Source organism: Gossypium arboreum, chromosome 8, assembly GCF_025698485.1.
Source record: "Gossypium arboreum isolate Shixiya-1 chromosome 8, ASM2569848v2, whole genome shotgun sequence".
In the NCBI taxonomy this organism is placed as follows: domain Eukaryota; kingdom Viridiplantae; phylum Streptophyta; class Magnoliopsida; order Malvales; family Malvaceae; genus Gossypium; species Gossypium arboreum.
The window spans coordinates 133,960,032-133,975,966 of record NC_069077.1 but is presented as its reverse complement, the minus strand read 5'-3'; the positions used below and the strand labels follow the sequence as shown (position 1 = coordinate 133,975,966).

The window sequence follows — 15,935 nt, the reverse complement described above, 5'->3', positions numbered from 1 at the left end:
AACCATATTAAAATAAATATTATTTGGTGTAAAAATTTAATAAGATTGGATAGTAGCCCAAATAGTTAACATATTGCTCTCCATTGTTGCAAACCAAGTTCAAGTCAACCCATATTCAAATTAGTCTCTTTTGCCTTAATTACACTATGATTTTGTTTTCTCTTCAAACCCAAATAGGATTTCCTCTTTTTTCTCTATTTTCCTTTTATTTTATTTTATTTTCTTTCCTCTCTTTAACATAAAATTTTGCATATTTTATTGTTGAAAGTATTTTGCTCTCCATATCAAATCAATTCTGATAAATCGATTCGATACCGATTGTTGAATTCTTTGTTGATAGTCTCCCTTATTCCATCAAGTTCGATAAGTACATCTCGATCTAAAGTTTAGACCCCAAATTTTGTAGAATTTTTGTTTGATATAAATCTTTCAAATCAATTAGTCAAGCTTTCACAATTCTTGATGAACCTTTTATTAATAACGTTGAATCTTGATAAATCTTGGAAAACAAATGTTAACCTATGTGAAATTGTCGTTTGAAAGACAGCGCATCAGACCAAATTTGAGCACAAGAAACGTCGATCAAAATCCCGGTGAAAGGTGTGTGTTCTTTTACAAGCAAATTAGGGCAAACCATGCCTTGGAATAGGGCCACACGACCCTCTTACATGACCATGTCCTTATGAAACCCTAGTCTAACATCTCGATTTTTAGTAGTGTCAAAAATAATGGTTTCGAAACCATAATTCTAACGTAATAATCCATAAATATTATTTAATATTTATGAGGTCTTTAAGATCGTATTAAATTTTAGTTAGAAAATTTTATCGTTTAGATAGTTTATTAATTAAAAAGGGCTGAATCGTAAAAGCTGCAAAAATTGAGTTATTTAATTAAAGGGACTAAATGAATAATTTAACCCATGGGAGTTAAGTTAGTGGATTTAAATGAAGATATGCATATAGTTTAATTAGGCTTAATATTGATTACTTAAGATTTAATTAAGAAAGATGAAATATTTACAAAAAAACCTAGGTATATATAATAAATTAAAGCTAAATGAAGATGATATTGTTATTTTCTACTATCTTCTCCATGGAAACAAAGCCAAAACTAGGGTTTTTATGCTTGAAATTTTAATGCTTAAGTTGGTAAGTGAAACTTAGCTCGTTTTTAGTAATTTTTATGTTTTTGAGCTCGTATTAGTTGAATCTAGATAACTCGAGGACTAATTTGTGAAACTGTTAAATATTTTGAGTAGTGCCATTATTGAGCTTGAGTTATTATTGAAATTATTTAGTAGATTATTGAGTTTGGTTGTTAGATAGGACTATTTTGTAAAGTAGTTTTTTATGATTTTAATGTTAAAGGACTAAACTGTTAAAAGTGATAAACTATGAGGATTCGATGTGAATGAAAAGCAAATAGTAGCTATAGAGAAGGCCTAATAGGTTCGGTCAATGTGGGTTTTTAATAAAAATGGTTAATTCGCACGTTTGGAGCTTATAGACTAAATTGAATAAAAGTGAAATATTGAAAGAAATTTTGTAAAATTGTAAAAAGGACTTAATTGCATCAAATGACTTAATTTTTTTGTTGAATTAGTTAATTGAATGAAATTCTTATTCTAGATCAAGAACGTGTTGATAATCGAGGAAAAGACAAAGCAGCTGAGTAGTCCCTCTACTTTGGTCGTTACTGCAAATCAGTCCAATAAGTTTGTTCGGTTTAATTTTAAATAAATTTAAAGGTATATTAGGTGATTTAATTAATTTCGTTGAAAATTACATTGATGTCATGTATATGATGATTGAATTAAGGGATCGTTATAGCATTAATCATTAATGAAATGTTCCAAGCCGATGAACGTAAGATAAAGTATGATTGGCATACCAATAGGTTATATTGCGCTTGGTACAGGGTTGATATAAGTAGTGGAGATGATTTTTGTAGATTCTCTGTTCACCAGATATGCCGAGGTTCTGCATTTGTAGGGGACTTACGTGGTATATTATAGTACTATTTGGTGTCTTGGATGGTTTAGCTCATACGAGCATTTGGTGTGCTAGATGGATTAGCTCATACAAGCATCTAGTGTGCTGGATGGATTAGCTTATACGATCATCCAGTGTGCTGGATAGTTAACGTGTACTCGCATCCATTTATCGTTTATCGGGCTACGTTTAATGATCTTTGATAGTTATTGAAATGTGGAACTGATTATACTTTTATATTGGGTCTTACTCACCTGTTGTGAGCTGTGATTGACTCTATTCTTTAATTTGGTTATTTGAATTGTTATGTTTAATTCAGTACAATTTGTCATTTAATCGACGCACTTACTAAGCTCTGTATAAGCTTACTCGTGTCTTGTTCTTTGTCTTGTAGATTATATTTTATGGATGGGAGGTTAGATCAACCTGTAGAATCACACTATCTCGAGGACTCTTTGGTAGATTTTGTAAACATTTTGGTTACATAGCATGCAATAAGGCAAATGATTATGTTTGTAATGTTTCCTAACTATGTGTGGTGTTTTGGCTTGTTTGATGTTGTGGAATGGTAACCTTATATAGTATGTTTATTAAACTCAAAATTGAGCCTGAGTGTTTGTCCAAGGAATGATAAGTATCATGTTTAAGTATGATATAATGAGATTGAGATAGATTAGTTGGTATGTATGTTTTGACTTGTAGGTGATATGAAATGACAATGTTTGGGCATGAGCATTATTTTGTATCTTCATGTATGACACTTTGGTTTGGTCTTAGATGGTTGGAATTGGTATGTTTTGGTTATATTTAGGCGTAGTTATTGTCTTGTAATCTTGTGCCAAGAGTTGGTTTAGGTACCTACGTAATTGGATGAAAAGTGAGCACGATTTTGGTCACTTTTGGGTACACACGGCCTGGGACATGGGCTATCACATGGTCGTGTGTCACACACGAGTGACTCACATGGGCGTGTGCCCTTAGCATGTTAGGTGCAGGGTTCACACGAGTAGGTACACGGCTTACAACACAACCGTGTGACCTAAGTCAGAGAGTTATACAGCCCATGTACACGGTTGTGTGAGATCACACAGGGGTGTATGGGATAACCACATGGCCATGTCTGGAGCCACATGGTCTAGGCTCTGTTACACGGTTGTGTGACCCCTATTTTGGAAAATTTTCATTTTTGTCCTAAATTTCTTGTTTTGTTCTAAATTGGTCCCTAATTGCTTCTAAACTATTTTAAGGCCCCATAGGTTCAGTTTAAGACCTATGAATGTATGTCTTGCTTCATTTTAAATCATTTATGAATATTGTTAATTAATTTGATGAATTGAAGGTTATTATTATAGAATGTTCCAAATTGTACGATAATATTTTGTAACCCCATTCTAGCGACGACAATAGGTTATGGGTGTTACATTTAGTGGTATCAGAGCTACAATTTAGTTTATCCTTAGACTATTACCAGTGTATTATCTTGCTTTATTGTACTGGAGTACTAAGGTGATTGGGCGATTTAATCGCATTTACTGGCAGCTTTTATCTACAAAAACTGTTGTTTATTCACAACTATTACCAATGTATTATCTTGCTTTACTAGTAGCTTGACCACAACATTGGTAGTACTGTCTGCACTTATACTGGCAATTATTTTGTTTTATTGTTACTAGTGGTTTAACCACATCGAGCTTTGGCTCGCACTATTTAGAGTTTGGTAGACGAGTTTTGGGAAACTTGTGGTGCGTAACAGATAGATGGGTAGGATTATTGCACTGTTTTGACTGAGCATGTCATATTCATAATTTGTTATGCCCTAGTAACTCTGTATGTGTTGTTTACTCTGATGTTGGATTTTCTAATTATTTGCATGTCTACTTTTACTTAGACTCACACTGAGCTTTCTTAAGCTCACCCTTTAGTTTCCTACTTCTCAGATAATGCTCAAAACTAGGATCGAACTTGGCATGCGGACAACTCTCGAACATCGACTATTTTTTATATTAAATAATTTCTTTGATTTCTTTATAATTTTTCTACAAATTTTTGGACTATAAATTATTAGACTAGACTATGGCTTGGTAACTTTTATTTTGGGGAAGTATTTTATACATGCATCACATGTTTGAATAGTTTTGACTTAAGAACTAATAAATGCATGCTATTTGGACTAAGTAAAATCTGTCATGGTTTATTTCAATGAGTGTGATCATGGTTTTACTAAAAGAGTTGTCAACAATATGGTTTTACAAAGTCACTTACTTTATTAATATGAATAATTCTAAGGATGGAATGACCTGTAAAATGAATGTTTTAACTCAACCTGAGAAGCAGATATGATTTAAAAAATTAGACGAGTTAGGGGTTTTTTTCGCAAAGAGTTTAGAGTTTTTTAGCCATTTCGATGGCTAATGTAGCCTCTACGATTTGGCCATAACGTCTAGGTCGAGTTGAGAATGTTACATACTTATTTTATATATTAATAAATGCTAATTTTATGATCTTTTGTATTCTTGTATTAAGAATAATTGATTTGATGATATTTGGGAAAATCAAGATGGAGTAAATGGTACTTTATGGAAACGGATTTGTGCTTTAAATATGGAAGACTCGTTCAACCTTGATAGATGTTTTATTGTTGAGGCAAATATTTTTAAGTGATTGTCGAATTGCCAACGAAAGCAGCAACTATAGTTGGCATTGCAACAGGAAACGTAACTTACTATTTTTTGAGTTGATAATCCTTTCAATAAAATCAGTTGGGCAGTAACTTAGATGATTTTGTGGACGTGTGTTGACTCATACTTGAATATTCATCTTGTAAAGCAACAAATATTTAAAGATTGAATCAATCTAAATTAAGCAAATCAGATACCTTATTTTGTGGAGATTGGCTTGATGCTTTGAAGACTTATCTTGAAAATCTTTAATTTTTTCTAGACTTTATGAGGATATTTGCAAATCCTTTTTATGAGACTATTTTAGTGGATCGTCATTGTAATTGATTTGTATCTTAGTAAGCCTTAAACACTTATATATTTAAGACTTATGTAAGTTAGAACAAAGTAGAGTTGAGAGTGCTTATCTGTTCATTGAGGAACACTTTTGTGAGAATGCATTGAGAGTGTAAAACAAGTTTGTTGCTTGGTTTTACAACCTAAGTTCTCAAGAGAGAAAATTGAAATGTGAGTGATTTAGATCTTTAGGTACAAAAGTAAGGTTGCTATATCGTGGTGTGATAGGACCTAAATCACTTATTATATTTGGATTGAACATAGTGGATTTACTCACTGAGCTAGGTTCCACAAACTTAGAGAAGTTGAAATATGTAAACAGCTCATTGTCCTTTGTTTTTGTTGTGTTTTATGCAATGTCATCTGAAGTGTTCACTTTCACTGTCACTTTGGTCACCACTTAAGCACTCTGTTTTTCTTTAGCAATTATCAGGTTCCAAAATTTTATCTATTATTACTAATTAATTAATATTAATTATTCTTAATTTTTAAATTCAACTTTAACTCATCTACAATGTTCAAATGAATAAAAACTCTATAATTAAAAAAACTTATTTTATTGTCAAATTAGTAATATAATGAAAAATAAGTGGTATTCTTGTCAATTCAAAAGTTTCTCCATACTCATGCTTTTATATAATATTATAGATAGGTAAATTTCTAAAAATAATAATAATAAAAATTCTACCAAAAATTCTAAAATTAAAAAATTGAAATCATAATTTCAAAATATATATATATAAAAAGCACAAGTTATAATTTTTAGAAAATATAAAAAATATTTAAAGTAATTATTTTATAATTTAAAACTTTTTTTTGTATTTTCTAGAGAATCCTAAAATCCTTAAATTTAAAAGAAAATGAACTTATAAAAATATGTTTTAATAATTACAATAATAAGTACCATATAAGAGCTCTAACCACCATTTGAAATAATTATTAACATAAAATATTCAAAAGAATAAAATTATAAAATATTATTTTATATAAATTTAAAAAATGTTTATAAATTTAAAAATGGAATTTTTTATTAAATTTATGAGAAAAATTTCCAAAAATTATATTCTTATGAAAATGAAGGTAATTTTTCAAGAAAATTAAAAATATAATTATTAAATTTCCTTTCAAAAATGACAGGCAATATTGGAAAAGTAATAATTTTTGGATAAAAATGACGATGTCAGTCTGGTAAATTTTTTAAAATTTTATGAAAAATAATAATGTAACATTTTTATTTTAGTAATATTTGTAAATATATATAAATTACTATTTTGAATTTATAATAGTTTTTATATCATTTTAATTAATACATAAATTTTTTCTATAATATTAGAAAATGTTTTGAATTTTAAATTTTTTTATAATTTTTCTAAAATTTCTAAAATTTTTATTATGTATGTATTTTTTTAACTTCAAAGAAATTTAAAATATCAAAAATCTTAAATTTTAGATGATTTAGAATTTCTTTCATAAATTTAAGAAAAATTGTTTTTTTCAATTTTTTATTGTGACTTGGTATTAATGATGTGGTTTTAATGTGACTTGTCATGCTTATCGGTTGTTTATTGTCAATTCATCAATTTTAAGGGCACAAGCTAACATGATTTAACTATTGAATTGAACATTGAGTTTTAACTCGATTAGCATGGGCATTATTGTTAATATAGAATGACATGAGTTTGAGTGTGCTAGAACTAGAGGTGTGCATGGGCCGGGCCACCTGGCCCAGCCTGAAGGCCTGCTCGAAATTTGGGAGGGTTTGGGAAAAAATATATGCCGAAAAATGGGCTTGGGTAAAAAAATTAGGCCCGTTTAAAAAACGGGCCGAGCCTCGGGTAAGGCATTTTTGGCCCGACCCGAATTCACTACATGAAAAAAAATCTATTTTTTTAATATTATTTCATTATTGTTTTCTCCCTATTTTGCTACTATTTTACTATTATGTTGCTACTATTTTGTTGTTATTGTTTGGATATTATATAAAATTTATTTTATTGTTAATTTTTTATTATTTTAAACACATTTGTTAATTTTGTTATTATTTTAGAAGCATTTGCTTGTTAAGTTGCATCTATTTTAGTGTTATTTAAGTATACATATTTTTAAAATTTATTTTCAATATGTTGAGAAATATTTATTTTGATATTTTTAGTATTTTGATAGTTTATATATATATTAAAATTATATAAAATAATATAAAAATTAAATATGAGCGGGCGGGTCGGGCCCGGTTTTAATATTTTTATTCGGGTTGGGCTTGGAAAAAAAATTAGGCCTATTTTTTGGGCCGGGCCTAGCAAATGGGCCTAAATTTTTAGTTGGGTCCGGCCCGGCCCATGCACACCTCTAGCTAGAACGCATTATTCTCTTATTTATGGTTTAAGGAGGGGCTGTGGGTCATTGTTCAAAAAAAGTTTAAAAAAAAATTAAATTGAAATATACAAACTTGTGAAGGATAAGGACTAAAGTTGCTAAAATTAAAATATAAAGACTAATTTCACAAGATAATAAAATTACAGGAGCTAATTAGAGAAGTTGACCAAACATAAAAACTAGGCCCAGTTTCAACTTCTATCTTCTCTGTTCCTTCCCAAGCCCATTTGCTCCTTTCTTTGCCGAGTCCAAGGGATTTGGGTTATTCCACTTCTGTAGTAGAGCAAATTAAATTCAACATTTGGATTATTTATTTATTATTGTACATTTTCCTAACCACTAAACCTTAAAAATTATATCAATGATTAAAATTTATATTTATATTTTCTATTTATATTTTATTATTTAATATATACCTGATTTTAATTTTTTATTTTTATTATATATAATTTTTAAGTTCAATATCTTTTTGAAGTTATATAACCATCATTTTAATATTATGTCATTAATGGTCATTTTTGTTCTTATCTCACTGTTACCACTACTTTTGAATCCAAATACATATTTTACTATTGATTTTAATCTCACTGCTATAATAATTAATCTCATCGCTATTGTTATTTTTAATCTCACTGGAATAAATCACACAGTCCATCTAAACTAAACCTAGGACATTTTCTAATGAAAACTTAGACAATATTAATAAAACAATATACGAAAAAATAATTTGCACTCATAAAAATTTCTTACATGAACTGGAATGTGTGCTTTGGATTTTTATATCACGGTCGAAACTCAAGTCTTATTTAAATAGGAATTATAATCCTTCATAAATGAACAAATGTGAGCAGAATGAATTTTTTTGCATTTCTCCTTCAATTAAATCACTTATTATAAAATAAAATAAAGCTAGAATGTTGATCCATAAAAGTCTTGATTACATAGCTCCATAAATAAGGAAAATGAATCGCACTAGACTTTTGTCAAGTTTCTTTGCTTAATTGAAAACCTCTTTAATTATGCCACAATTTTATTGTACAAGATCCATTAAATAGTTGCACAAAAATAAACATAACCATCAAGTGAAAAAGTGCCAACAAAACATGTAAGTTAATTTTTGCATTTGTCACATGGCCATAACCTGTTACACGGTCGTGTAATCCCTTCCATACGACCTATAACACCCCACGTGGCCTAGTCACATAGTCATGTGCCTCTTATTTTATAGTTTTATCCAGAAATTTATGTTATGTTCACTTTAGTCTCTGCTTGATCTCTAAATTGCTCCTAAAAATTTTTGTGCATTTAATTGATTTTTGCATTAGTGTTTATACGGAAATCCACGATTTGTATGCCTGAATTGCTACTATTATAATGTGTTTATTGATATTGATTAACCGAATCACTACGATGCTATGAATAAATATGTGATATTAATCATGCCTACTGTTAAGTGTTATTAATAAATTGTGAGTGTTAACATTGTTATAGCCCCACTTAATACATGATAAACATGTCTATTACTAGTGATAGAACAAAATAAGTGTTAAGCATGCCTACAGATTTTTGCCTTATTATGTTATAAAGTATACTATATTGTACTGCATAGGACGGGATGATTTGTACGGAGGAAGAGTGCCAATTCATATAATCTGCAAACATGTTGTGCACTTACAATAAGTGGTAGTAACTGCAAATATGTGGTTCAAATCACGAACCAAGTGGCAACTTAGCTGCAAATGTTTTTATCTAAAATCTCAGTGGTTTACCCACAATTTTTACAAACCCAGTGGCAACTTTTATCTGCAATTATGTTGTGTATCCATAACAAATGACAATACATTTATGAATCAGCGGTGGTTCATCCACAACTCAGAGTGGTACGATAGATGAGTTATGGGGAACTCATAATTGAAGTGTATAGCAGAGTTGGGTACTACTTTTATGATAAATTGAATTTGCATTATCATTCATTAACATATGCATTTAAAACTGTGTTTTTGAAATAGTGTTGTGAAGTGATGATATGACAAACTGATAATCTAAAGTGATAATCTAAAGTGCTTTATGATTATGATTATTCTCAGAACTTCTAACCATGTACTTTGCTTACAGTTTCATTTCGGTTTATTTGTAACCGAACTCACAATGAACTTCATAGCTCATTCCTCTTTTATTTTCATCTTTACAGATAACCCATCAGGTTAGGACGCGGACTTGGCATATGAAGGACTTGGCTCGGATTGACCTTTTTACTATAAAAGTAGTTTAGGTTTATTATTTGAAATTCTGTTAATTTGGGAATTGTATCACTTTATTTGAATTGTGGCATAAGACGTCTATTATGAGTTTATTTAACATGCATGGTTTTTAACTAGAATTTAGGATAATGAATCATGGACATAGAATTAAATATGCATAGAATAATTATGATTTTAATTAATCAATACTAAGTTGAATATCACTTTTCCACTGCTAAATTAAAAATAAATTTTGGAGGAGTAAAAAAATTGAAAATCAACTAAGTTTTCAAAAGTAGTCACCGTTACAAGGAAAAAAATTTATGTAATCGATTTTTTTTTCTTAACTCGTGAGTTTTTTCGAAAATAAACTAAGTTTTCTTCCAAAGATAAAAAAATATTTTAAAATGACTGTTTATAAACCTCGATAGTTTACTAGGCCATTTCGGTGGCCGATGTAATTTCCCAAATTCGGGCTTAACGTCTAGGCGGGGTTGGGGAAGTTACAGCACCAATATATCTTCTAAGGTTGAAAAAGGCTTCAATATAAAGAATTAGAGTCTTACCTTACTAAGTAAACTTTAATTCATTTTAATCTATCCTAATCTTATCAAATCAATAGCCTTATGACAAGGTTAAAAAGGATTGAGATAAATCTTCACAAAGTTAGCCTACATCTTTTTGTGATTGCATATCTCAATATATAATGTAAGTAAAACTTTAATAGAAATTCAGTCAAACTTCAATAGAAAAGCAATAGTGTATATGTTACCTGTTATAAAGGATCAATATAGATAACTAGAATGTATCTCATAATCTTATTATAATAGCTTGAATAATAGTTTATATATATGGAAAAATAACAATTATTCATATATTTGACTTAATCTCATATTACACAAAATATTGAAAGATAATACTAGTAAATAATTCTAATTATTCCACATACTAACTTACTTACTATCAATAAAATACCATATTAATTTGTCACATAAATAATCTCACAAAATCGTATAAAAATACCAACCAAATATAAATTGATATAAGCAAACTAGTTATAGAGTTAATTGCAACTAGTTTCATTAACAATTTATTTATCGATTATTAATTCAATTGATCAAGGCATATATTTTATATAAGCTTTATTTTTATTTACTTTTGCATTGAGTTCATATATACCTTTTAGATTAATTTATTTTAGTCGAGGAATGGTTGAGCAAGCATATTAATTGTTAATAAATAATTCTTAGGACCTATAAGTAGAACGCCAAGTCTTTAAAAATAGACTCTGAAATTAAATACATACTTTTGGCCAGTATTAATATTAGCATATCATTACATTTACAAAACAAGAAGGCTCCGATACCATATTTGGAGAAAACATTAATATAAAAGGCTAAATCATTAAAACAAATCATTACGTGGTTTGGTTACGTTGACTTGTATCCACAAGAGAAAAATTTATTGTTACTATTATGAATTATTTTTAATTTGTACAAAATTTATGTTTATATAGAAGAATATTTTACCTTAGTCTTTAGGTTAAAACATACTTCAAGTCCCTATACTTTTCGTATATTTGAAATTTAGTCTCTACTTTTATTTTTAGAAATTTAGTCTTTTACTTTTCAAATTTAAAGATGCAAGTCCAATTATTACATTATTAAAATTCATTTGTTAAATTCATGTCTATTACAAAATCATTTTATGGTCACATAAGTAAGTATTCTTTTATTTTCAAATTGTCGCACTAATGAATTTAACAAAATAATTTTAATAATGTTAACAATTAGACTTGAATTTTAAATTCGAAAAGTAGATAGACTAAATACCTAGAAATAAAAGTAGAAAGGCTAAATTCAAATGCACAAAAATACAAGAACTTGGAATATATTTTAACCTAATCTTTAATATACCATTCCATAATTGTATCATAATCCTTAATATATTTAATTATATTAAATACTTTAACAATCTAAATGTAAGAAAATATATCCCCAAAAAACATACATAATTTTTTTTCTCTCTCTTTTCTTTTCATAGAAAAACCCTATCTACTCAATTTTTTTCAAACTAAATTTTTACTTCGGTGACAACGCCGCAGGCCTTTGGGTTGGTTGCTGGTCACATTTTCTTCAACATTTTTTTCTTCATAGCTTTATTTTGTTTTTAATTTCAATCCACGTTACTGTGGTTTAGTCCACAGTTTCGTGGTTGTTCACATTTTTCGTGATTTTTATTTTGTCCGATCTAGTTTTTTTAAAAGCTTATGTGATTTTATTTTACTTTTTAACTTTTAGTCATGTTCTAACATATATGTGAAATTTGTCAATATAAGGGTGTTGTCAGATATATGAAGAATCATTCTAGAATGGGCTTTATCATGATAGATCATGTTGCTGTTGATAAATTCAAGAAGATAAGGAGGAGGATAAACCATCTGAGGCTTGGCATTTTGTGCATCACTAATGCGATGGGTCTCTTAGGGCTTTTAGCAATTTTTTCTTGGTTGATTGGTGTTTATTGTCAGGTTGATTTGATGATGGCAAAGCTAGGATGTAAATTTCAGCGATTTGATCAAGTTGATGCATCTCTGGTTTGTTTCTGAATTATTCCAATGTTGCAATTACGGTCAATTTGTCATTCTCCTCTTTTTTTTAGATTATTATGTAGACATGACATTTGTACATTAGTTTATAGTGATTTATTTATCGGTTGTACTTAGGGGCGAAGCCAGAAAAATTTTTTAGGGGGGCTGGATGAAATTTTAATTTTTTATAGTTTATATTTTTATAATTTGTAAAGGATTAAATCGAATTTTTATAATTTTAGGGGGCCAAAGTATAATTTTATCTTTACTAATTTAAAATTTTTAAAAAATTTCAAAGACCTAAAATATAATTTTACATTTTAAGGGGGGCCGGGGCCCATGCCAACCGCCCTGACGTCGCCCCTGGTTGTACTGTATGTTATATCTTTGTATTATTATTGTTCATGGTTCCTATTAATAATAATATTTTTTTCTTAAAAAATCAAAATGTATATTCTTTTCATAATTGTTGAAACTGTGCTAGACCTATTGATATATTAGCTAGGAGTAAATGAGAAAATCGATTGAACCGCAAATCAATATAAACTGAAATAAAAAATAAATTTAATTGATGGTTGAACTCGATTTTATAATTTTTTTAATAATTTATTTTATTTAAATCAAAACAAAAATTGAATTAATCAAGATCAAATTATTAACTTAATCTTTTCTGTATCTTCTCCTAAATCTCTATACTTTCATCTCCTGACCCTAAAGAAGCAGTAAGATTTAACAGTTTTGCATACTTAGACGCTGCCTAAATTCCCTTTTCTTCCTTTGAAATTAAGAATCTAAACAACATGGTTTTGAAGATGCATGATGACAAGTCTCCGCCACCATAACAATGTTGCAAGCTGAGCCATTAAAAATTCTATACCATTATAGATGCTCTGCATGCAGCCTCACTAAAGCTACTTAAATTTATTCTCCTTTGCAATTGGATTACAACTTAAGCATGTTCTATATATATACCTTAGAGAATTGGACACAACACTTTGGCTTTGGTAGGAACTGGACCAGAACTGTAACTGTAATTAGACAAATTAATGTACATTTTATAAAAGTTAACCTGCAATTACAAGCAATGAAAGAGTTTTTAATTTTAAACTAAAATGTAAATAGATGTCTGAAGAAGAAAAAGAAGTAACATTATTGGTTTTTGTTTTACTTTTACTTTTTCCTTGTCCCAAGGTAAATTACAGTTCCTCTCACCCTTGAAACCCAAGAAATAACCAAAACAATGAAAAATGTTTGATCAAGTAGAGCTCTCTGAAGCTGACATTGCACATGTTTTACGCGTTGCTTATTTGATGCACACGTGTATAAACCCAGATTAAAAAAAAATCCAAAAAGAATAAATAAAAAAATAAAATAATAGAGGGTGCGCTTTGTTGGGTTGCTTGATTCATTTATATATGAATGTGGGAACTTGTTTTTGTGCCTTGTTTTGCATCAAACTTTGGAAGAGTGTATCTCTCTCTCTCTCTGTGTATAATCTATTTTCCTCTTCTTTTCTTTCTTATTTATATAACATTCATCAGTTTGGGTTGAATTGAATAAATCTAATTTGTTGAGGACTTGGGAAAGGAAAAAGAAAAAAAAGATGGGACGGCAACCATGTTGTGACAAAGTTGGGTTGAAGAAAGGGCCATGGACTGCAGAAGAGGATCAGAAGCTTATTAACTTCATCCTCACCAATGGCCAATGCTGTTGGAGAGCTGTTCCTAAGCTTGCAGGTTCAATTTTCTCTCCCATTCTTTTTTTCAAAGAATCATAACAACTACTTAAATATTTATTCAAATTGTTGTTGGGGAAAGAATCAAAGGTTATCTTTAGTTTTTTCTTCTTTTTTCCCTTAAATCTGGTATCCCTTTCCACTGAATATGTCATTGCAATTGCAGGATTGTTAAGGTGTGGGAAAAGTTGCAGACTGAGATGGACAAATTATCTAAGGCCAGATTTGAAAAGAGGACTTTTATCTGAATATGAAGAGCAAATGGTCATTGATCTTCATGCTCAACTTGGCAACAGGTTTTTTTTTTTTTTTCCCCTTTCTTTGATCTTTCGCCATCTTTTTTTAATGTTTATTTTGCTACAATTTCCCATGTTTGATTATAGTCCTTTGGATTCAACTCATTTCATTACTGAAGACATTATTATTTGGTAGTCCTTTTCCTTGAAAACAATTTCCTACACATTCATTTTCCAATACACTGCCCCTTTCCTCTCTCCCTCTCTCTAATCTTTGGAAATTTGGACTTTGAGTTTTTTAATGCAAATCCAGCATTGATTACAAAAAAAAGAAAAAAAAACATATTTAGGGTAGAGAGAGCATTGAGATGGTCCCAAAAAAAGGGTCTAAAATGATTAATTATTTGTGCAGATGGTCTAAAATTGCATCTCATCTCCCTGGAAGAACTGATAATGAGATAAAGAACCATTGGAATACTCACATAAAGAAGAAACTGAAGAAAATGGGCATTGACCCTCTCACCCACAAGCCACTATCTAGTACTACAACTGAACCCCAACAATCCCAGCAAAAGAATCAAGTTTCAAAAGGTGGTTTAAAGTCTCAAGTAGTTGATAAAAGTCCTAAGGAGCCTGAAACATCATTACAATCCACAATAAGTGAAGAAAAAAGCATGGGAAGCCCTTTATTTGACCCAATGGAGATGATGATGATGATGGACAATGTTGATGGCTTTTGTACAGATGAAGTTCCATTGATTGAACCACATGAGATTTTGGTCCCTGCTGCACCATCAACATCTTCTTCCTGTGATTCTTCAAAGTTGCTTGAGGAATTGCAGTTGCCTGATTTTGAATGGCCATCTGATTGCAACACTAGCAGTGATGATAATAACAACAACAAGATGAGCTTGTGGGATGATGATGATTTCAATAACACTTGGGGGGATTTGTTAAGTGACAGATCAGAGCTTGCTCTTGATGATTCATTGTCATCTCCCTTAATTCAGTGCCCAACAAGAATGCCTTTTGATCAGGAATATTCTTGGGCAAACATATGAGCTGTTATGTATGGTTTTGGTTTCTTCTTTTAATTGTGGGTTTTATTTGTAGTTTTTGATAGTCACTTGTCACATAAGAGAAAGAAAAAAATAAGTTATCAAGAATAAATGGGAAATTTTCATCACTGATTTTTAGTCCCCCAAAAAGATACTTTTTCTTTTGTATATGATGAATTGGAGAGAAGAATTCAACGTTGTTGTCAGTTCAATTTTATCTCATTTAATAAGAAATGGATTTAGTGAAGAGTCCCTCTGAACTCTCAAGTACTCATTTCTTTATTAACTCACTATCCCTCGCATTAGTTTGTTGGATTAATTCTAATCACACCAATTGAAATATAGTGTACCCATGTATGAATACTATTAAAAATATATAAAAAAAACTTAACAATTTACTATTATGTTAAAGACTTAATTGGAAGAATTTAAAAAAAAAAACTTAATTTATACTAACTAATAAAAAAGACTATTGAAAAGTAAACTTTAAAATTTCTTCTTCCTAAAACATACTTTTACATTTAAATCAGATTATGCATTTGCAATCACTTTAAATATATTTTGTTTGAGTTGTGATAGAGTAAATTGTCAATATACCATAATATTCATTCAATAATGAAGTTGAAGTATTTGTTGTATTGATGGAACTTATCCTTCCTCGCCTACAACGGGTATTTGCTCCTCCCCTCCCCCGA

The 15,935-nt window shown here is 29.7% G+C and overlaps 1 protein-coding gene across 1 annotated transcript; it reads left to right on the top strand.

The window, feature by feature from the left end:
* Window positions 1-13,590: 13,590 nt before the first annotated feature.
* Window positions 13,591-15,487, top strand: LOC108469007 (transcription factor MYB20-like). The gene is made up of 3 exons (XM_017769887.2): window positions 13,591-13,947; window positions 14,113-14,242; window positions 14,595-15,487. Exons 1-3 carry the CDS (start codon window positions 13,815-13,817, stop codon window positions 15,241-15,243), a joined length of 912 nt encoding a protein of 303 aa, XP_017625376.1. The 5' UTR covers window positions 13,591-13,814; the 3' UTR covers window positions 15,244-15,487.
* Window positions 15,488-15,935: the final 448 nt, after the last annotated feature.